The 24,048-nt window shown below is 33.8% G+C and overlaps 1 protein-coding gene across 8 annotated transcripts in view; it reads right to left on the reverse strand.

Annotated features, from left to right (window-relative positions):
- LOC117177056 (AF4/FMR2 family member 4-like) overlaps positions 1–24,048 on the reverse strand; it is a 376,982-nt gene that overhangs the window by 42,825 nt on the left and 310,109 nt on the right. For all 8 annotated transcript variants that reach the window (XM_033367529.1, XM_033367526.1, XM_033367525.1 and 5 more), the window contains one exon: positions 1,324–1,357. In XM_033367529.1, coding sequence (XP_033223420.1) covers positions 1,324–1,357 — 34 coding nt within the window. The remainder of the gene's footprint in view (positions 1–1,323; positions 1,358–24,048) is intronic.

Consider the following 24,048-nt stretch of genomic DNA (forward strand, 5'->3'; position numbering starts at 1 on the left):
CTAGTCGGGAGTGGTGCTGACTGAAAACAGATGATTTGGAGCGATTCGCGCGCCATCTGTTGGTCATTCTAAGGACTTATTGAACTACCCTCGTATTTTCAAAGACCAGCAAATGAAATTTTCCACAAAATAGTTGGATTTTTATCCTTTAAAGATGAATTCTTAAAGAAATGGTCGAATTTTCCTAAAAAAGAGATTAAACTTCAACCAAATAATTGAATTTCCAGAAGATATTTGAATTTTCAATAACAAAAGAGAAATTTTCCATATAAAAATACGATTATTTTGTGCAAGTAGACGAATTTTTGACAAAACAATTGAATTTTTTACCAAAAAATATGAATTTGTAACAAAATACTGGAATTTTAAACAAATTAGTTAAATTTTCAACCAAAGAGATGAACCTTCAATTAAAATAATATATTCTTAACATAGTGGATCAACTTTTACCCTAGTAGTTAAATTTTCAACTTATAAATATCTTTACCTGGAATAGTACAATTATAAGTTAAAAAAAAAATAATTTTCATCTGGGCATTCCAAACATAAGCAGAAAGGGTCAAATGAATATTTTCTGTTGGATTTGGATGCATGACGTAACTCGATGCAACTAATGCGCTGAGACTGCAGCCCTCAAGCTGTTTGTCACGCTTTACTGAGCACATCCTCTCTTTCGGCCCCGCGGCTCCCCTCATCAATAAAATGCGGTGACCACCAGTTCTAGGAATATCGTAAACGGGTGGGGGGGGGGGGGGGGGGGGGGGGGGGGGGTCTTATATCGGGAGTAAAGTGTAGTTCAACTTTTACCCAGATAGATAATTATTCAATTGTGAATAAAAAAATGATTGATTATCAACGAATAATGAAATAGTAGATATATAAAAATAATTCCACAAAAAAAATGTAATTTTAAATCAAAATGTGTTGAATTGACCAAAAATAGACGAATTTTCAACAAAATAGTTGAATCATCAACCAATAAAAGATTAATTTTTAAGTAAACAGTTGTATTTTTAGTCCAAAAAGATGACATTTCTACTCAAACAGAACAAACCAACATACCCAAATTTTTCTCTGAATAATTTTTCCTTTTCCCGACCATTACTACTGATAGACTACAATCCTAATCGTGTAAAAGCTTTAATATAGAATCTTTTAGAAACGGCATAAAACAATTTCGCTATTCCATGATTTCCAGGTTTTTCGTGACCTACGATCACACTAGTTTTCGTTTTCCAATTCTTAGCTAAAATCGTACTAGTGGATGTAATTGAGTAACAATTATTATTATAAATGCTATAGATTTCAGAATTTTTTACTCACCCGGATAGTCTGCTGGTGGAGTGTCTCTCGCGTTCTAAAACAGATAAAAACAGGGCCGATTAGTTACTCGTAAAAGAGCATGAAGAACGGGATCGTTCACGGATTTTACTGCCTGCACCCTTCAACGAATTTCTCGTTCAAGAATGTAATAAAAGTCGATACTTTCGACCAAGTGTATATTCTCTTATAATCTACTTGCCTAGTGACTCATGAAATCGAGTAATTATGAGCAACAGAGAAAACCAACTTCCGGAAAAAAGACATCTCAACTTGCTGATGTTTTCTTTTTAAAATAAATATCCGGTGTCATAAGAAATTGCCATCATTAAATACAACTGGCTTGGGATTTAAAATTCCCTGTAAATACTTTTATCCATCCAAATTTTCATTACTTGAAATATCCTAAGCTAAAAGTCGCATTTTCAACAAAATGCATACATCTTCAACCAAATAGTTGAATTTTCCACTAAAAAAGATCAACTTTCAACCAAGAATGGAATAGCTACATTTTCAGTTTAAAAAAATAATTATTCTTTAAAAAAAAAACATTTTTAACGAAGCAGTTAAGGTATCAAACAAGTAGTTGAAGTTTTTAACGAAAAAGCTGTCTTTAAAAAAAATAGTCGAATTTCTAACTAAAAAAGATTAATTTTGAACCCGAATGCATTTCTGAATATAAAAAGCGAAAGTTTCTTGAAAGCAGGGGAAAAAAGCAATTAATTAAAAATGGGGAATAGGGGAAAGATGTGAAGTCTGCATATGAAAGTGATTTAGAAACTTATTAAGTTAATATTGACCTGTATTAATTTTTTCTGATGTCAGTGCACATATCTGACTTTTATAGATCAAGTGCTTAAAATAGCGTAATTTAATCGAGTTTGAGAGAGCAGTAGGCAACATTGCTACGTTATATCTGTATAGAAACAGAGATATAGAAATGTAGTAATTAGTAGTAGACTCGTGAGTTCAATCGATTGACGACTCCCAAGACGGTAGTCCAATGCTGGGTGTATGGTAATTAAGTTAAAATCGGATGGATAGTTTAAAGCCAGCTTTTAGCTGTTTAATAGCTTTGGGTACAATTGGATAACAATGAAATATCCGCAGGATACAGCAATATATTTTCGCGAGTATCGTGCAGCATTTCCGAGTGTACGTACATAGGTGCAGTACTGGATGTTTGAAGAGCGAGCACGCAATACCCGGCAATCAATTTGTCTTACAACCTTGACCACATTACGCATTCCCTTCCTTTTTAATCTACGACTTGATCCCGTTCAGCTTTTCCTTGATTACCTTTGTACCAGAAACGACGAAGACCTATCCACTACATATTATAGATTTCTCATCAAACAAAGAACATTCATGAAATAAATCTTATAACAAAACAATTTAACAATCATCAGACACTCTAATAAAAACAAGTAGGGTGTCTACCCGATGGATTACTTCAAATTCCCGATTTCTCCCGATCAATTGAAAAGAGTTCGAAAGATTTGAATGATTTCAAACGAGTTTGAACGTCAGTTAATTGTTGGTCATATTAATTACAATTATAATTTGAAACAGAGGATTTTGTATAAGAATTACAATTCTAAATTCTGACAGGGATGTTTTCAATTACTTTATGCATCAGGATTAAAATTATTCTCTGTTCCAAGTGAAATAAAAATTCTTTACGATATTTCTCTCTTCAAAAGTTAAAATTACAATTCTTTACGAAAGTCCCCTGTTCGAAGTCACACATACATTTACTTCCAAAAGTTTCCTGTTTTAAGTCATAATTCTATTTATTTATAACATTTTCAATTTCTATTATAATTCAGAAATATATTAACTCCCTTATTCTACAATATGGAGATGAGAAAAAATTTTAATTCTTGATGAAATTCCGTGTTTAAAAGTCAAAATTATAATAGGGTTGTTTCCAAAGTCAGATATAATTTTTCCAATAAATGGATCTTATAACGCATAAAATTATAATTATAAAACGCCCATAAAATATTTTTTACATATTGTTTACTATTTTTAATTTAATGTTGAAATATGAAATTTTTATCACGATGTTGATTGGAGAGCCACTTTGACGTCAAAGGGGTCGTATTTTCCATCAATCACAGCTCACGTGTCAGTGATTCTTAAATATCTTTTTCTGTGCCGATGTTTTGTTTTGGTTATGTGCGCATCGAAAATAGAAGTCGCAAAATATTGTTTAAAAAAAATGTCAAAGGAAGGTTTCGTAAAAACCAATTGAGAAAATCTGCCGAAAATAGATATATTTATGGTATTTAGAAAGAATTAATTGAAAAAGTACTTAAATGTAGTCATGTTTACTGAACAATTCGTAAATATGTAAGATTTTAAAATGTGTTAATAATTGCACTTACTGTTTTCCTTCAACATAATACTGCCTGCTTAACCAAGTATTACAAAAGGATAACTTTTTTTGTCACATAATCCTTAACAAATAAAGCTATCAAATAAAAATAGTCTGAATTGACAACAGACCGTGGCCTAACCTCTTTATCATGAGTTTCGCATAGTAACATTGATAGATAATTATGAGAACCTCTGAATTACGTGACACCCACGTGACACCAATTTGAATAAGTGTTTTGCCGCCTTCGATTTTTAATAATTTTTTACTGCTGAACGACACAAGAGAAAAAAAAATTATAACGCACCTTCGATTCAGATTAGAATTATGTATTAAAAAATTATTTTATCTAAAATCGCGAAACAACCCTATTTGTTGTAGGAATTTCCTGTATCAATTGTCAAAATATAATTCGTTACTGAAATCCCCTGTAATACTTCCAGCTCAGAATGATCATTCTTATAGACAATGCACTGTTCCAAGTCAGAATTGTAATTTTTTTGGAAAAGCCTCTATTCCCAGTGAATCACATTCTTGGTAATTTCGTGGTTTTTCCCCGGTGAACAAAAACCTAGACCATTTCCCAATCAGAGCGACACCCAGAAAACGTGCTTCTTTAGTTATACTAATTTCAGATAAAGAATTCCAATTCTAAATATGGCTTTTAACTTAATCTTCTAAACTTAAACATAAACAAAGAAAATGTATAGGCCAATTAAAAAATTGTTGACAATGATTTCAAGGCATGCATCAATGGAATATAACAATAGGCTGCATCTAATCATCCCGAAAAATTAGGGGAGTTAGAAAAGGGAATGAACTAGTCCCGAAATTTCGGGACTAGCCAAACCTATACAAAATATTGAATTACTCATCCCGAATTTCGGGACGCCGAAACACTCAGATTTTTAATTGATCAAGAATGTAATTGATTACAATAAAATTGATCAAATTAATTTGGAATTCTTTATGCTTTAAATTTATAATACAATTTTGAAACTTTTTTTTTAATTGAAATGTTTTTCAAGAAGTCGTACAATCTTAATTTTTTAAAGTCGAAAAATTCGCACGATCCGAAGTCTAATTTAAGGATTGAAGAATTGTATTGATTTTTCATAGAGCGACATAAGCCACTATCTCTTTAGTTTATATCTGCTTTCAATGAAATTTAGGGGAGTTAACTCGATTTGAAGATTTCGGTCAATATCTTCTCGATCTGAAAAGCAGGGAAAACGTCGAGGGGTTTAGGCAACCCCTAACTATTGACATATGTAGCCCAAGCTTGGTGGGTATTTTTATCTCGAGTTTCCTTGTATGAAATTGGAGAGGAGCAATGAAAATCCGATGCTCAAAAAGAAGAACCAAAGTTAAAAGTAATAAGAAAATAAAAGTAAATTATTATAAAAAAAAAAAACGTTCAATATTTTCTTCAAGCTCTCGTATATTTCTAACAGACATGCACTGACAAGAATATTTGTTTACAAATTTAACCCCATATCAACCTGCTTAATTCATTGGTGCAAACGAAAAATAATAATAATTCTTTATACGCAAAACTGGAGGTAGTCTTAATATTCAGCACCAAGGAAGACCACTTTCAAGTTGAGGAACCACTACCTGCACTTTACTATTAGTATTAATGTTATTAATAAATGGTAAAATGATTATACAAATAATTGCAATAAAAATTAGTTGAAAACCAAAAACTGCAGATGCGCGTTTTGTTGTTGTAATAAAACTGGGCGAGAACCAGGACGAATAACGTCGCTATGTTCTCGTGTGACTGATTTACGGACGAGCAAAAACCTATCCGGTATATAGGTTTTTTAACACAGTTTCACGGCGTGCAGTCGACCCACAAATACGAAAATTCGTGTAGATAGCATTCCTCCATAGTTCTTTTTTTTCATTACTAGTCAAACTATATAAAAAAAAACACATTTTCATAATAAATTTAGATAAAGCCTTTCTTTAAAAGTACAGCAGAGAGAATTTGGTTGATTCAAACGAAAATGTGCCTAAACGTATACCCTTTAAAAGGAAATTCATCATAATATGTCCTTATTATTCCAATCATCACCTCGTCTATTCAAAATTCGACCTCGAAATCCATCGTAATGAATCCATAAAAGACTGCTTTACAAAGTTGACCAAGATGTTGGGTTATGAGTATCCGACGATACAATGACCCATGATGAGAAGAGGGGAGAGCTAGTAACACACATTGTGAGTAAGCCGTGCTGGTGATTATTGCGTAAACAATAGAACGTAACGTGCATACATACAGGCACGCATGCATCATGGGAAAAGGGAAAGGGATCAAGAGTAGAGAGTTAGTTAGATTGTAGAATGTAGAGAATAGCGTAGAAAACAGTGTAGAGAGAGAGAGAGAGAGAGAGAAAGAGTTGCAGTATATTGTCGCTAAAAGAAGCAGCTAACTGCTTACTGCGATATAGGAAGCTGTAAAAGAAAGGGAGAGAAGGATGTAATGGGGGGAGTGTGAGAAACCACATACGGGAGTTAACTCGTACAAATGGTATGTAAAACCCTCCTCCTTTAACTCGACTCGACCATCGGAAGTAAGTTAGTTACTCTTGCTCAAGTCCCACCGTCTTCCTGACGTCAATAATTTATTTTAAAGAAGCAGTCGCAACTGGTTCGACTACTCGCCTCAGTGTTAATCCTCCAGTTATTGATTACTTTGCCACATTGCTGGGTTGCCTGGCATGAGAAGGGATCGACGATGGACTCGTGTCAGGGTGTAGTGAAACGTGACGAGGCGCAAAAAGGGAGGGAAGTCCATTTTAAAATGTCTTTGTCTCACAGTATCACTGTTAAACTCTCTCGGGTAAACTCTCCTATTCACTTTCTTCTATCTTCCGGGAACAATGCAATTCTCATCGAATAATTGTATGACTGCTGACAATTGCAATTACTGAAGGATATATAAGGTATTACAACAACTAGTCTATAGTTGATAGCTAGATTTCAAATGAAATATTTATTTTGTATTCTTTCATCAAAACATGCAATAGCTGACTATCCAGATTCAAACAATGAAATGAACTGTTATAATGTAATATCATCAGTTTCATACTTGCCTGGCATAAAATGAATATATATCTCTAATCTATAATTTAGTTAATTAAAATTTGTGTGCTGCGAATGGCTGCGAAAGTGCTTTTAACAGTTCCCATCAAAAATTGAAACTTCCGGTTTCAACATGGTAGGCATTAGCAGCTTCTAAGAGCCATAAACAATTTAAGCTACGTAGAACCTCATGAACTTAATTTATTCTTCAAGATGCATACAACCAATCTTAATTATTGTTAACTTCAGAAGCTCTAAATTACGCAAATCAATATCACAACTAGCATGGTCAAAGACCATTCCCCATTCTCAAAAGAAAAGAAAAACGCGGCAAAAAGAAAGGCGCCATGCTTGCCACGTGGTTGTGGAAAACCGTTACAACAAAAATCTGAACCCTCTTAAATCCCAGAAAGCTATACCAATATTGACCAATCATATCTCGGCATGCTAACAGATACCATGCGCACCTGAGACGAGAAGGTAGCTGACGATGCCCTGCAGAACCTCGAACTTGGTATACATCTCGAAAGATTCCACCAGTCAAAGCAAACACTGAAAAGTTTCATTGATATCACTATCAGTCCAAGGGTTGGTTACTGGTCAGGTCCAATGGAAGCGTTCACTCAATTGGCTGGCACGCGACGCTTCCACAGATTTCGAAGGATCCCATGCTCTCAAGATCTCGAAGAGTCTCTCATCCTTCTTCCCAACACCAACAAAGCAAATTACGTGAGGGATTTATACCCAAGTGAATCTTGAAAAAATTGTGATTTTTATTTGGAAAAAGGCGCGTAAACGATGCAGCTAGACACTGGTGTGTATTCGCAAAGACGCGGCTCGGTTGACTGAGACCGGCGAGCTCTACGAACCCCATGGTCGCAGCCCTGTGTGTCGATTCTGATGGTGTACGACTGTAACAGCGGTAGGCTGAGTGTGTGTGGAGCTCGGTTGTGTGGACCGGTACGTTGCGTTTACGAACATAGCCTGTCGGCCTGCAGACGGCAGCGTTCACCTGCGTTCGCCGATGGCTTTGTTGTGCCCCACTCCAGAGCCTCCTGGTCTTCCTGTGTGTCCACAACGTGTGTGTTTGCGCATTTGGTCTTGTAGAGTCTATAGCTGTAGTTATATTCGAGATTGTCGTCAACCAGCGTATCGAGCCAGGTTAGACAACTGCTTTTGAATAGCCTTCTTCTTCCCCTAGATCCCCTCTAATGGTCCTCGTAATATTAAGTCACATTCAAGGGTTTGCCAAATCCTTCACCACGGATTTCTAGTAGAATTCTTAATCAATTCCAACCCTAACGCCAATACACCTTGTGGGAACAAGGCAAGGACCGACGCACACCTGGCTCCTACTCTGTCCTGTTTTCAGTTTTCGAGCAAGGTTAGATGAGAACATTATATTCGAGTAGGGACGTAAGGTTTTTTGCCAGGTGTGCCTTACTTATTACGTTTCTCTTTGGCATCAACATTTAAACTCTTATATCCAAGATTACAATGTTTCAAGTAGAATTTGAACGCTTGGACAATTGGGTTGTGAAACTGATCTGATGAGATCCACTTGAAATTGAGCTGTTGAACTTGGGAAATAGTAATGAATATGTTTAGCTAACTTCTCCATCCAAGAACTAACCACTTGTCTAACACATCATTCAATCACTTCACCCTCTGCTAGATGATACCTTTGCCTATTAGAGATATCCAGGTATCATCCCCTCGTGCATCTAGCAAATGTTCAACAACATGTGGATCGAAGTCATATGACCAACCTTTTTCGCTATGATTAGTAATATCTTGAAAAATTCTACCATGGCGAATATACCTACAATAATTTTAATCATCTAATTAGTATTCAGTCTTGTCCATCGTATTAAAATAATCGTCATTTCATTTATATTTACAAAGAAATAAGAGGATAACACGTCCTTCGATAAAGTCTCTTGACATCAGCATAAATCCTGCGATAAGGGTTATCAGTGGTTAATTTAATTAAGCGTAACTGTTGAAGGTATTTCTCGGTATAATGGATGTAGTTGTGTGCACTGGAGGGTGTGGAGCTTGCTAAGCAGATACTGCAAGACATCTTCGACACGTGATCACGGTCGATAAATGCATTTGAGCAGAACTCGTTGGTAAACCGAATGTAAACAGCCGACACTGCGGTGTATCATTAACAAGAGATTACAGACGCGAGCAATCATATTTACACGGGCGTGCACGTACGTTTCAGAGTAGACATGTGTCCACATCAGCGAGATATGCTGGTGAATCGTAAGCGTGTCACACGCCACAATAGGCGGTCGAGACTACACCTGTTTTTCGGGCCAAGATCTGGTTAGACCACCTTGCCCCGAACCTGTGGAATCGACTACTCTCCTTTCCACTCATTCTCGTGCACCTTCTTTCTTTCTCCTGCTCTTTATTTCTTTGGTTCTTTCTTTCTCTTCGCCTTATTGGCGACTCGATGATCGGAAGTCTACTCCCTCGAGAAAGGATGCCAATAAACCAGTATTTTCGTGCAGCTCTACTCGTTTCTCTCCGACTTTTAGGCTCGCGATCCCTCTTTGAGTTGAGGCAATAAAAACGCATAAATACGAAGACCACAGATGTTTGGATACGGTTTTTAAAAGTTTACAACTTAGAACTGACAAATAAAACCCAAGATGAAACTAGCTAGGTCACACAATGTTTTGGAAGTCTTTCACTGCTATAAAATGCAAGATTAAATGTTTGGAAATTAACAAACGAGAAATTGCATTCTGGCATTATAATGATTGAACTACAATGCACAATGATAGGCAAATGAGTCAAGTAACACCGAGAGGATAGTGGAAGAAAATTTACTGTCAGCTACTAACTAACACTTCACTCATACAATTTACAACACATATCAAGGCGATGCGCAATTTGAAGCAGAATGGCGTTCAGATAATGTTCGTCGCTTATAAACGCTTTATCCAGCCACGTGACACACCGTGGACTTTTCTTATAGCAAAGCTGAATTGAGTTCATGGTCGTACCATTTGGTTATAATCACTTTTTAGCACGGGAAAGTACTTTTTTTTTAAATCATTTCTACATTCAAGCTAAAAAATAAAACAAGACATTCTTTAAAACTGATTTGAAAACTGCTTAGTGCTTAGGACTTCAAGGTCATAAAAAATTATGGTCTAGCGGCAGTAGGCAGCGAATTTGAGACCTTACCAACACTGCACAGAACCTAGTAATAGCCCTGTCAAGTTTATGATAATGGCATGGAAACGAGCAACCACGCTCATTTCAAAGTTGGCCTGCTTCTGCAGGTATAGTAAAGCTCTTGCAAAACGAGAGGCAATATTTGTACCGTGAATGTTCAGTGTTCACCCTTTCTTTGACCAAAGAAACGGAAAAGGTGGATCCAACTCAGGAAAGAGCGGAAGTGGAAGGAAACCTACAACATATGTCAGTTAACCCAATTTGCAAACGCTTCTGAACCCGCTGTCATACGGATGATCGAACTTTCGTTGCACGCATTGAATTTGCCTATAAGTGTTATTTATATAGACGACTAAAGCAAAGATGTATCGCAGTAATCTGGCGCGTTGGCCTTTCTTGATTATAGCTCCTCATTCTTGGAAATGATCGTGACGCTGCATAATGCCGCCTGCATCACAAGTAATCACCAGGAAACCGTAAAGTGCAAATTCATCTGATTGTTGCCCAGTTCCACAATTCTTATTGTCTCTTTTTTACTTCCAAATCTTACCATGAGTTCTCCAAGAAATTATACACCAGATCTGGCAATTACTCACATGTTATTAGCACTCATTATGATCATGAATTAGAAAGAGTTTGAATTCATATCGTACTTATACTTTCACCAAGAAACAATTTTTAGCTGTCAAAAGGATGGTCTCATAAATACTGAACCATAAGAGGAAAAATAAGGGTAAATTAACCCTTATCGTGGAACACATGCGTCCCGCTTTATGAGAACAGATGGCTCATGTGAATCCCCAAATACCGTTGTTCTGATTTTCATTTCATATTCTGCACTTCAAACGTTAATATTGACGGATATTATTTATTCCTCTAGAAACATCTGTATAACATTATAAATTCTACTTTTCTGAAAGCTTAGACTTCGTAGCTTTTTATGTTCCAGTTCCTTTTTGTTCTTTCCATACTACTTTCTGTAGAATGTGGGTATGCAAACATTAAACTTTAATTTTTTATCTGTTCTACACGATATACGAGGACGTACGTGTCTTTTGATACAAATCGCAATCCGCTTTGTTGGAATCCGTCAGCAATAGAATCTAGGAATACGAACAATTAACGGAAAAATAGCACGTGATTTCTTTCTTGGCTAATTTCGTAAATTATTCTAAACTTAATAGAATACTATTAATAATAATTGTTTAAATGAATGAAAGTAAATAAATTAAACTATACACATTACGTGTTCAGGCAACTGCGTCTAATTAAATCGAAAAAGGTTACCCGAGAAACGAGTAACAGGAAATCACACAGAAAAAACGAAAGATAAAGTTTACGTCGATTCCGGGTGAAAGATTCACCGCAACAGAAATTAACCTTGCCGGATAAACTTTACATCAATCGAAGATAATTTCCGATTTTTAACCTTGCCGGATAATCTTTCGCCATATAATCGCTCCATTTTTATTCGAGATGTAGCGAGAAACGTGACGCTGGCGCTATCTATCGTCGTTTAACTTAATTAAATTGGAGAGAAATGGGGATTCCCATCTGTCAGTTGTTTTTTGCGCTTTTTGCTAAATGGTATTAAATAAGTTCTAATTCGTCTACAATAGTGTAATTTGTTTCGGAGGAGATACTATATCAATAAGAACAATTTTTTTCTGTTGCTTATTCTACATGTTTTACAAAGATATGCTCACTCCAGCGTGACGTAGTAGACGAGATCAAAATTATTCTCCTAACCTGGGTGAAACTTTCGCCGAAATATATTTGATTTTTAACTGTTCAAAGTCTTAACTGCAAAAAATTTCAACTTTTGTTTTTTCTGTGTTCTTTTCAATCTGGTGACCTGACTTAGAACTCGAATTCACTCATACTCTGCCGTTATCCCATTGCTGTTAAGGATGCCGTAGCAGACGACAGCTTTTATTCCATCGTAAGATAAACGTTCGTCAAATAGCATGTAAACTTTAACAGCAGGAAATTTTACATGCAACAAAATTTAACTTCAGTTTTTTCTGTACAATGGGCTCGACATAAAATTATTATCGTTCGGTCATATTAGGTCGATGATTTTAAAACAGAACAAAGGCTGTAATTATTTGAGCGGGTAATTATTATATATAAACTTGGAGTAGGAAAAAAAAATCCTGAGAGAATTTAGAGGCTTCGCGGCGTGTGTCACGCGAATCACGCGATCAATGGCAAGGTGGATAAGTTGATTGGTTGGCATTGGGCCTTCTGGCGATTAATCGATACTTCTCGAAGGTCATAATGGACATAGTCACGGGAGCCAAAGCTCCTAGCTTACAGCGTTTGATAAGATTTATAGCTGATCAAAAGTTGCAAATTTATTAGTAAAAGCTATTTCAAAGTACTGATGATTCGACAGTACTTTTTATTTTTAGAGAAAGACACACGACATAAATTTAATTTCTCTACGCTATTTATACTTTTTTGAGCAAGATTAAATTATTATATTTTAAAATTTTACTGACAGTAAAACTCGACCTTTGAAATAAATTTTTTTTATATAACGTATTGTCACTCCGATTAAACCGCAAAACAATGTCACCTACGTAAAGTAGACCACAACATGACAGACGTAAATACGAAATCGTGTCAAGTTCTTACGCCAGCACTGCATTCGTGCTTTAACAGTAAAAATACATCTTCAAGACAAGCAGATTTCTTACTGTAAAAAAAAACTTTTTCCAAAATAATGGCTTTAAGCATTTATAGATGACAATCGTTTTTTTTCCCTTCAAATTTTGACAAAATCGTAGAATTACCGTTGGTCCACCGCGGAGAAACAGAACTTTCACGTGACCAAAGTTCAAGACGATGATGTTAAGTGTCACATTTTATAAATGCGTATGCACATTCGTTCTAGACGGGTACTATGACTTCTTGGTGTGCACGTGAATGTTGTAGCCACCGGGGGTCATCGACTTCTTCCATCGTGACTGGGGAAGTCGATGACTGATTACGAGAATGATTTGATTCTCTTTCTGTCCTTTAAAAAAAAAACAAATCTTAACTTAATCCTTACCGAACCTTTATCAAATTAGAGCATTAAAACTATGTCTGTAAGGACAAGATTCTGTTGAATCTTGAAAATTATGCGATGAGTTTGGCGCAGATAAATTGAACAATTCTTCAATCACATCTCTAAACATTTTTAGGAACTCTTCATAGGATGGAATTATAGTACATTAAAAATCAAAATAATAACTGGCTTATACTGAGATTTTTCCAAGAAAAACAAAAAGTCAATTTTCTAATTGCGCGGGGGTGAAAGCTAGCATAACGAGGAGAGAGTGAACAAAGTAAAAAAGGCTAAATAGTTCTTATAGTTTAGTCGTCAACGATCAAAGTTGCACTGGTGGTAAGTGTGCTATGTGTGTGCTTCAACTTTAATGATTCGAAGACACGCGTTGTGGGCATATAGCCACACCATACAGGTAACGTCGTCGCGACGCTTTGTCACCGCAGACGGGTATAGAAGTTATCGCCGTCGTTGCGAATAATGGACAACTTTTAGGGGCAGTTAGAGATGTCAGATACAAACAGAAAGAAAAAAAAAATTCTTTCAGAAGAAACTTGACTGGAAATCAAAGAATGCTTTCCTAAACAAAAAGTATTTTCAACCCTACATTTTACAATAGGGTCTACTCAAGAAATTGTTTTACCTATCGCTCTGTAGAACATTAATACACTGCAAATGCAATTAAAATACAAGAAATAATACTTTAACCAATTTTAATTTTAGATAGTGGAATGGAATTGAATTGATGAAAAATAGGATGATTTATAAGATGGCTGAATTAGCAATTCGATGCTTCATAAGTCGACGAGATTCTCGTGCATTTGCACACGGGACGCGTCGATTACGAGCTACGGAAGGTTTTGTGGCAAAATTAGATTACGTAAAATTAGATACCGCAAAAGCGCCACACCGAGGGATACGCGAAGTCATCGGAGTCGTTCGAGAGACAGCATAATTGAGCAGTTCTCTCTTTCGGTTCCAGGACATTGGGAATTATCTCCTCGCAAGTTTGTGCCCTTTGCGTAATTAACTGCAATCAAGGTTCTCACTGCGAGTGATTGTAACTCCACAAAAACTAAGCCAAAAAAGACTAAAGAAATATTGAAAAACAATTAAAGTTTTGACCAGGAACTATGTGAACCTTATAAAATTGTATGTAATAATTTACCATTAATTATTTTCACAATGAAGCTGCTATGCTTGCACGCGACTATAGCTTGTTTTTTGCTTCGCTACTTTTTCTATCATGTCAATATGACAGTTTATAGCATACGTCAGGTTTGATATCTTTAAAAATTGATTTCAAAATGAAGTTTTTCCTCTTGTGTGAAATGCTTCATCATTAATCTCAAGGTACTTACTTTTGCACTTTGGCATTAAAATGAGTGAATTTTAAGAAGCATAATGCACAATTTGAAAATTAATCATTTTTAATGAATTAGTTTTAGGTTTTAGTTTCTAATTAGAAGGCATACAATTTTCAATGTTTATAGAATAATTATTCCTATGACGTTTACAATACTTAAAATTCTTCAACATTGAACAATATAAATGAAAATAATTTATTTTTTAAACAAAATATATTTTTTAGTAAAAAAATGTATCCAATCACTTGGAATGTCACTTGATACTACACGACATACTTAAAGTAGTCCGGCAATTGGATCGATTCGTTAAAAACCCATCAAAATTATCTTTTTTTCGACGGCGAAGTATGTTAGGAAAACTGTTTTCAAGACAGAAAATATAATTTGTTCCAGGGTATATGAGCTTAACTTTAGCAACACATATTGAGGTAAAATATGAAGAGAACCGTACGGTGTTGACTAAAGTTGGCAGATAGCTTCTGCTGGAATCGAGAAGTGCGCGTAATTTCACATAATGATTTTGTTGCCGGTTTATTGCAGGTTAAGTTTACTTTCTCGACATGTGACTATGCTGCCAAGTACTAAGCGTGAAAAATTACCTTTACTCGAATCGAGACAAATCAACATTCAAATTAACATTTTATTATTATTTAAGAAATAATTTATTTATATTGATCAGCATGAAAATTTAACACTTAATTTATTGATTAATATTCTGGTCAAATTTTGTATTTAATTCAAAATTAAAGAAAAAACACTAATAAAATATAATTAGAATTTAAACGTATAGTTTTTATTATAGTTATTATAGTTTTATTATTATAGTGAAGTTTCTTGATTCAAAAACTTGTATTTGAAAATATTTGGTTTGTAATTTCTTAATTTTTCGAGTAATTTTGCGAGATTTTCAATTTAAAATTTCACAATACTGCAATTTTAAATTTAAATACATATATTATTTATTATACTTTTTCAAATCTTTTTTCTTCATTAAATTTTTAGCGTTTTCAGTTTGAAATTCTCAAATTGTTCCTAAATTTGAAAAACTTTTAACATTTAAAACTTTATAAAATAATGGATTTAAACATTTTTTATGTTTTTAATGATACGAAAAAAAATCCTGAGACGTGAACAGGCACGTGCATTTACTTCTCGTTTCTTAAATAATATTAATATTTCTACAAATTTGCATAATTACATAACTTTTCTTTGACATTATACGGAGAAACCTTGGTCTTAATGTAGATAAGCGAATAGTCACTTAAGTTAACGCACACTTGCTTGCATTATTGACAACTGTTCCCTTAAATGGAAAATCCTTTTTTTTTAAGCATCATGATAATTATGCAGCAAATATTATTTACACTCAAAAGCCGTAATACCTAGCTGTGAGGAATCTGCTTACATTACCGCTAAACGTTCTTCACAGTGCTTTGGAGGGGCACAGTAACCCGTGGGTCTTAACAAGCGACGGAATTCCGCTTCATGTTCTGAAAGATCCGAAACCAGGTCTAGACGTCGCGTTAATAGGAAAATGGTGCGACGTTTTTCGTCTTTTAAAAAGAGCAAAGAATGAAGGTGAATTTATGGAAGAACCTCGAAACGCTGCCAATTTAGTTAGATCTTCGGATTCCTTATTCATTTGCTTTCTTTACTTTTTCTTATTCCTTTTGTTTTTTTCTCATGCATCTTTTTTTTCTCGTTTTTAATGCAATTCCATTCGTATCTCTTCCTATCTCTCTTTCTTCTTATCTACATTAACTTGGTAAAAAAGGTACTCCTTCTGTTCTCCGCTATATAAAAACCTAACGATCGTAAATTATCACCTCAGAAACGACAAGCAGCGCGATTGCTTCCGCATGCACATCAACAATATTTAAACTTTTCAAACCGAGGGTCATCGGGTGAGTCGTAATTTTGGAACAACATTGGGTTTTCCACATAATAAATTTTTTTATGCTGTTTAACTATTCAATTATCAAACAAATTATTTCATCTATTATTTTTAATTCCCTTTAAACATGCTTAAAGTAATTCATAGAAGAGTTACTTCTCAAATTCGCATAATCGGCATAAGGGGTAGTCCGTAGGAGAAAAATGAAAGGTCTGTTTGACCATATAAATATGCAGACATACCATATTCCGGGGTCGACTATAGGACAGCTCTTGAATATGGCTAAAGCGACTATCTCCAGAAGGTAAAAACAAGAGACCCAAATCGACAATCTCAGAAAATTGACTCTGTTGTCTCGGACCGTCGTCTCGGTCATCTCAAGCTGGCTGACCCGATCATTGTTAAGGGTCGGTTTAGAAGTCTCGGATTTTCGATCTGATTTTCTCAGACATTCGACTGGATCGTATTCAAAACAGGTACTTATAGAATAAGATGTTTTAAATTAATCTTCAATAGATGCACTCACTTTACACGGGAATAGTGTGTAAAAGCTTTCTTTTTTTTAACGAATAGCACTTTGGTACCACGCGGTCTACGAGTCCGTTAGCTAATTGGAGCCAATTATCGATACCCTTTAAATTTTCACGCGCATGATTGACGTGCAAAAATCAAGCAATTGACCATATGCGATGGCTTATCGGCTCCTTCATGGATGTTCGAAACAAGTGAAAACTATGTGTGCGTATTTACCATCCCGAAAAGGATACCTTAGTTATCCCTGATAGTGAGTCTGATGTTCTTATAAAAGTCAAACTGGCGATCAAATAAAGAGTCTTTTTAACCATCCATTTTTCTCCGTGTGAGTAGAGGAAAAAAACACTTGTCGATAAAATTCCAAGTTTAACCCTTTAATGGCCACTGGTCACTCTTTTAATTTTCTTGTTTTTCACATTAAAAATCGATCAGAAAATGATAATACATTATTCCTCAATTTTTATTCAACGGTTTCTAAGCTAGGCCGTTAAATGGTTAAGGTGCTTACCCCCTTATTGCATACCTTGTAGCCCCCACTCGTTACATAAGAAACCAACATATTTTTATGTGAAACTTTGAAGTATGCAAACTCTTTTTCCTTTTTGTTTAAAGTCCCTGTGAGGACAAAATTCACAACTACTCTTAAAAGCAGCCTGAGATTGCATAGAGGCATCTCCACTTGATTTTCAGAAGATTTCAAGGTATTTCAAAGAATTTCAAAACATTTCAGGTGTTTTATAGAACCTCCAATAATCTCAAAGGATTTACGGGAGTTTGAATATTTCAAGCAAGTTTAACGCATCCCAAAGAATTTCAAGAGATTGAAAAAATGTCAATAGATTAGAAATAATTTTGAAGGAATTTTGTTTTTCTTGAAGAACTTTAACGAACAAGATTAATTTAATTTATATTCAACGGAATTTAAATGATTTCTACTTATATTAATCTATTTTAACAAACGGCAAAGAATTTTAAGATATTTGGAAAATTTCTAGGGATTTGAAGGATTTTATAGAATATTCAAGAATTTAAAAGATTTATAGGGATTTGCACGGTCATTTTTCAGAGGACATTTATTAATTAGGTTACAATTTTGCAAAGAACATGAGAAAATAAAGTTAATTGTATTTCAAGCGATTTCTTCGGATTTCAACAATTACAAGGAATATGAGGAATCTTACAAAATTTCAAAGCATTTTAAAGTCTTTAAACTACTTTAAAAGATAAGGGGTCGATTATGTATATAATTTCACATTCCACATTTCATTTTTTTATGTCATTGTTTTTATTGTCAAATTCACATCATATGTCAAAGATAATTTTATATACTCTATGAAATAAGACGTGAATTAAACAAAAAACAATGACATGCGAAGAATATGAAGTAAAATGTGATTTCAAAAATTGCAATTGACTGTTACGTATTTCGAAAAAATTATCCGATTTAAAGTATTTTATCGAAGCTTCAAAGATTTCAAAGATTTTGAGAGATTTGAAAGTTTACATTTTTAAAGAACTTTAATGCATAGGTTTACTTTAATTTGTATTCTGGAGAATTGAACTGATTTCTACTTATTTTAATGCACTCTTACGATTTCCAAAGATTCTCATAGATTTTAGGAGACTTAACATTTTTGTTTATAAAACATTAGCGAATAAAATTAATTTTTGTAAGGGATTTCTACTGATTTCAAAAATTCCAAGGGATTTCAAGCATTTCGTACAGTTTCTAAAGGTTTCAAGGAATTTAAAAGAATTTCACAAGATTCAAAGGGTTTTGATTGAACCTCCGTGTCATAAATATTTTAGGGTATTTTACAAATTTCAAAGGATTTCTAGAGAACTTTAAGAGATAAATTTCATTTTTTTAACTTTCAAGGGATTTGCAATGATTTCGATAGATTTATAACTATTTGCAAGATTTCGAAGGAATCCAAATGGTGTCAAAGAATTCAAAAGTTTTTACGGATTGTAACGGATGACGAAGATTTTAATGGGTTAAAAAAAATGTCCAAAGGTGTCAAGGAATTTAAATTAAATTTAAATCGATTTTAAAGGCGGGAAGAGAATTAACAGATATTTGATGTGTAAAGTAAATATATAAATTTTTGTGTTGGTTTATTTATTAGAGTTTTTATAATCCAAATAGTATTATTAATATAATAGTAATAACAGTTAATAATAATACATTGTCTGCCGTTGAGAAAACAAAATAAAAAATATAAATAAAATAAAAAACGTATAGTAGGGTGGGTCGGAAAATAATAGTTTTAGAAATCATGAAAAATGTCGTGCCTAGAAGTAGTGGATCAATCGATTTAAATCTAGGTAACATGCGCCAACAAAATAGGTTATCAAAATATCATTATCTGCAGAAGTTCAACGTTTTATTGAATTTCAATTTTTTAATTTATTTTCTGGGATCAAAATGAACTAAAAAAAAATGTAGGCTACATGGAGGATGAAAACTGGAAACAGTGAAATTATTTTGATATATATTTTCATGTGCAAAATTTATCTAGAATCTGGCAAACATTAAAAAGACTCTGGACAACCCCAACAATGTAACAAAATTGCAATTAAACAAAAACTTAAAAACTCAGTCAATGGACACCTTTTAGCAATGGTATTGTTTGCGATTTCTAAAACCATATTTTTTCGACAACCCTAATATATAGCAGTCGCTTCCAGGAGGACCCTGCGGTTGTTGTTTAACCTATTTTTTTATTTAAATCTAAGAACTTTTCAAAAGACCCCCACCCCACCCCATAAAAAATATATAGATGAAGCAATTTGGATAATTAAAAAACAATATAAAACTGATGTTCAGATTTATCGATTGGGAGAGTTTTCGAGGCTCTCGATAGTCTGTAATTGATGGAACAATCTGGTCGATGGGAGCATTAACGATTAACGAGCCCCTCGTTGCAGAAAAGGAGCAGTGTTCTGTATATGCGGTACGTGAGCGAGTAGAGCGGTGCGAGAGGGATGATAAAAGAGGGTAGAAAAAGAGGTCTCTTTACTCACTTTACTGCAAAGCGGAGGGTAACTCCTTTGCTCGTTGCTCAGATGCATGTGACTATTGTAGAGTTTTTCCGTCAACTCAGAGCGCGCTTCGTTATTTTGTCGAGCAAGAACCGGTAATTCCGTCAAATAGCTCTGAAATTCCTCTTACAAAGAAAACCCAGATATTTCTACCTTCTCTTTGCGGGCAGCTTTTTAAAAAAACTATCATACGACAATATGAAATAATTTAAATTTTTTATTAACAGAAAAATGATATACGTCTTTTCGTTTCATAAATATGTTATTACAATTTATTTCTGTAAATATGTCAAAGGGTGGCTTCATAACTTCATTTTCGAAATTTCCTGTCTTTGCCCTGAAAGCTTTGTCATTTCCTCTGACCATTACATAATATACAAAGGTACACAAAGACCGACATTTTAATATTGTGAAATTTTCAACGTAGTTGCATCAGTTGCATCTTTAACAAAAAAAGAGGTAATTACAACGCAAGAAGATTAACATTTTTAAGTTCAAAGTTCAACTTTTACCTAATTAAGGTGAATTTTCAATTTATAAAGATCAATTTTCAACAAAGTAGTTAAACTTTTAATCAAAGAGATGAATATTCAACTAAAATTATAAATTTAAAAACAAAAGAATTATTTTCTTACACAAAGGGGAACAACTTTCTACAAGGCAGTTCAATTTTCAACCAAATAATACGATTTTTCACCAAAATAGATGAATTTTTAAACCAAAAAGGCGCATTTTCAACTGCAAAATAGTTGCATTTTCAACTACGAAAGATTTCAGGTAAATTTTCAACAAGGCTAACAAGAACATCGTATAAAAAGAATCCGCAAACCTTCATTTTCAACATTCTTTAATTTTTCCCTAACCAATTGTTTATTTTCCACGACCATCAATGTTTAATGATCAGAATCTTAATCTTGTAACATTTTTAATATAGAATATTTTATAAGAGAATAAAACTATTTCTAAGTTAAAATCAAAAAGATTTGAATTATTATTATCCTTGACAGCTATTCAAAGTATTTCTCATAGATATTCCCTGACTTTTAAATTTTTGTTCCTTCAAAATCCCTTACTTTCCCTGACCCATAAAATTCCCTTATTTTCCCCTGACGTACGGTCAAACGGTGAAACTCTTTAAATAACAGTATTTTATTCCTGGCTGGAAGAAGCTTTTTAATCTTCCCGTTAATTATTTACTCGCTTTCTGTTTTTCCTCGATTATAGGAAGTCGTCGAGAAGACTCGCATTGTGACTTATAAGCTGTTAAAAGCTATACTTTGTTCGCCCAGGTATTTATCAAAGTACCTAACCCAAATAATAAGTTTATAAGGAAACTTTGAAAAGCAGCATTTTCCTTAAATTGTTGATCGACAAACTGCGATTCGTTATCACTAGCTTAGTTTCTTCCTTCGTCTAGAGTTGAGAAGCTTTCCGACAAGTAGTTTTTAATGTTTATTATACGAAAGCAGATTAAATGTTATCGTTAACTGTTCTTAACTTTGGTACAAACTGAATCGAATCATTTCAAGTCTGGAAGTTTGAAGAGTGAATCTTGGAATGCTTTCCTTTAAATGACTGTTCCAAAAAAAGTTGACTTAAGAAGCGTTTGAAATGCAAGTCTTTTAAATTAAAACATTTATATCTGAGAGTTCTAAAACGCGACGACGTCATCTTTAAATACTTTGAAGTTTTTAAAACGAACTTTGAAGTCCTTGAAATAATATAAATTCAGCCAGACTTCTACAGTAAAACTCGGTCAACTTTCGCGAGTAAAGCCAATTTAGGAGAAGCTATTACTCAAGAGAAGGGTAATTGATATTGATTACAAATACAAATTTCCCATCTAATTAACCAACAATTCTTTTTTATATTAACTGCCAGTCACGCCATTGATCATTAGCCACTCAAGCAATGACTTGTTTTACTCCCATAATAATTAATCAACATACCTCATCAATCAAAATGACTCCGAGGCTTACTTTTATTAAACTGTAGCATCGATTTGTAGGGTGGCGTTTAAACGTTTATAATAATAATTATTATTATTATTCAATGCTTACCAATACTAACTCAAAGACCATACTGCTCCCAAAACAGAAGAAATAGGGTGATTTGTCAAAAAATAGGGGAACCCAACTATATTGTATATCCAAACATAGTTTTCGTTCTCAAATATAAAAGGAACTTTAGTATTGGAACGATTCATCAACATTAGATTTAAATTCCCGGTTTCCCGGTCAGTAGCCACTCTGATATTTTCTACACGGGACAATTGGTCTCAAATATAAATAAAATAATGCGCTAATTCTTTAAATCTCCATAAAGATGTTCAATATTCCTAGGGAGAAAATTGAGGGGTCTTCAGGCGTAATATTCCCATGATATTAATTATTAAGAGTTTCTAGGCTCTGTCAGTCACTCCTCTTCTTCTACGCTTTTGAATTATTTCCAGTTTGCTTCGAAGATCGTCCATCAAACCGAGCTTCTCTCTTCGATGAACTTGATTTGAGTGCAAACTACCAAGCCAAGAGACACTTGTTAATATTCAATCGCTTACTCGTCACGTACCTCACTGTGGCCTTTGAATAAACGAATCTGATGAATTAATTTCATTGCCGCCACGACTCTCAACAATCACTGAACGTTTCTCTTCCATCCTTTAATTCCCGACAAACTTCTAGATGATAATTTAGATAAATCAGATGAATTTATTCTTTTTGCTTTCTGTTTTTTACCTATACGCATTCTCAGGTATCTTATTGTAATTCATCCTAATTTCTTCAGCGTGGCCATTTAACAAATTTTCCAGGTTATTCACATCTGTAAACGTTCAATGTCAGATAACAAGTGGCTGAATATAATCTGAGGAAATAATGGAGGGGGGATTATGTCACACCTTTAATTGCATTCATTTCTAAAAAGAGCAAACATACGAAAATTTTCGAATTTTTCTCGTAAATGATGCACAATATCCAAAAAGAATGAGAGGCATTGTTTTTAGATCTTATAACAAATTGGAAAAATTCAATTTTCCGAAAAAAATTCTCTTAAGGCCATGTGACCAGTGGGTCACGTGACCACATTCCATCCTTAACCTCACTTTTTTTATTTTCAAAATGATTTTCACACGAAGCGCCACATCGAGTTGACAATTTGGGATAATAAATAAGAAGCACTAAGAAACGTGGGCCTGGTCCTAACTTTTAATAATTATGAAAAAAGCAAAAAAAAATTAATAACAACAAAAAACTTTTTTCCTAATTATACAAATTTAGGACCAGACTCACCATTCTTAGTGCTTCTCGTTTAGTATCCCAAATTTTCAACTCGATTTGGAGTTTCGTATGATAATAATTTGGAAATAAAAAAAGTGGCGGTAAGGTAGGTATCTGGTCACGTCACCCACTCATCACATGGCCTTAAGATACAAAAATAATTAAGCCCACATGAAAATCATAGGATGTCTTTCTTATAGAAGGTCAAATTCCACAAAAATAAGTGTTTTTTTTTAATTGATTAAAATTTTTTTTAATAAATCGAATACACTTACTTCATTTTTAACCATTTTGCAAACGGATTTGGAAAAAGGATTTTGGAAAAAAAATTATTTATTTTATTCATTATTTGATAACTATCAATTTATTAAATACTATATCACATTTTTCGTTGCAAATTCATCTTTTTAGGTTGCAAATTCAACTGAATGGTCGAAAGTTGAACTGCTTTCTTGGAAAATTAATTTTTTTCGTTTAAGATTCATAATTTTAGAAGCCAATTCATTTCTTTGGTTGAAAATTCTGATTGTTTTAATAAATACTGTAACAATTTGATAATTCACTTATTTTTTAGAAAACTTGTATTTTTGTGTTGCAATTTCAACATTTTTGAATTAATTTTTTTTCTTTATTGACTAAAAAATATTTTTTGTTTGAAATTTTTACTCTTATTGAAAATTCGTCATCTTAATACAACTGTAAAGTTGAAAACTCCTACATTATTTATAATTTTTTATTGAAAATTGAACTATTTGGTTGAAAGTTGAACTATTTTCTTGATTCATAAGAAACAGTCAGATATGAACAAACTTCCCCTCCCCTAACATCACGTGCGTTATTTTTTCTTAACTCTAAATAAATTAACGAAAAAGTTTATTCGGTACAAATTTCCG

This window comes from Belonocnema kinseyi, chromosome 7 (assembly GCF_010883055.1).
Source record: "Belonocnema kinseyi isolate 2016_QV_RU_SX_M_011 chromosome 7, B_treatae_v1, whole genome shotgun sequence".
In the NCBI taxonomy this organism is placed as follows: Eukaryota; Metazoa; Arthropoda; class Insecta; order Hymenoptera; family Cynipidae; genus Belonocnema; species Belonocnema kinseyi.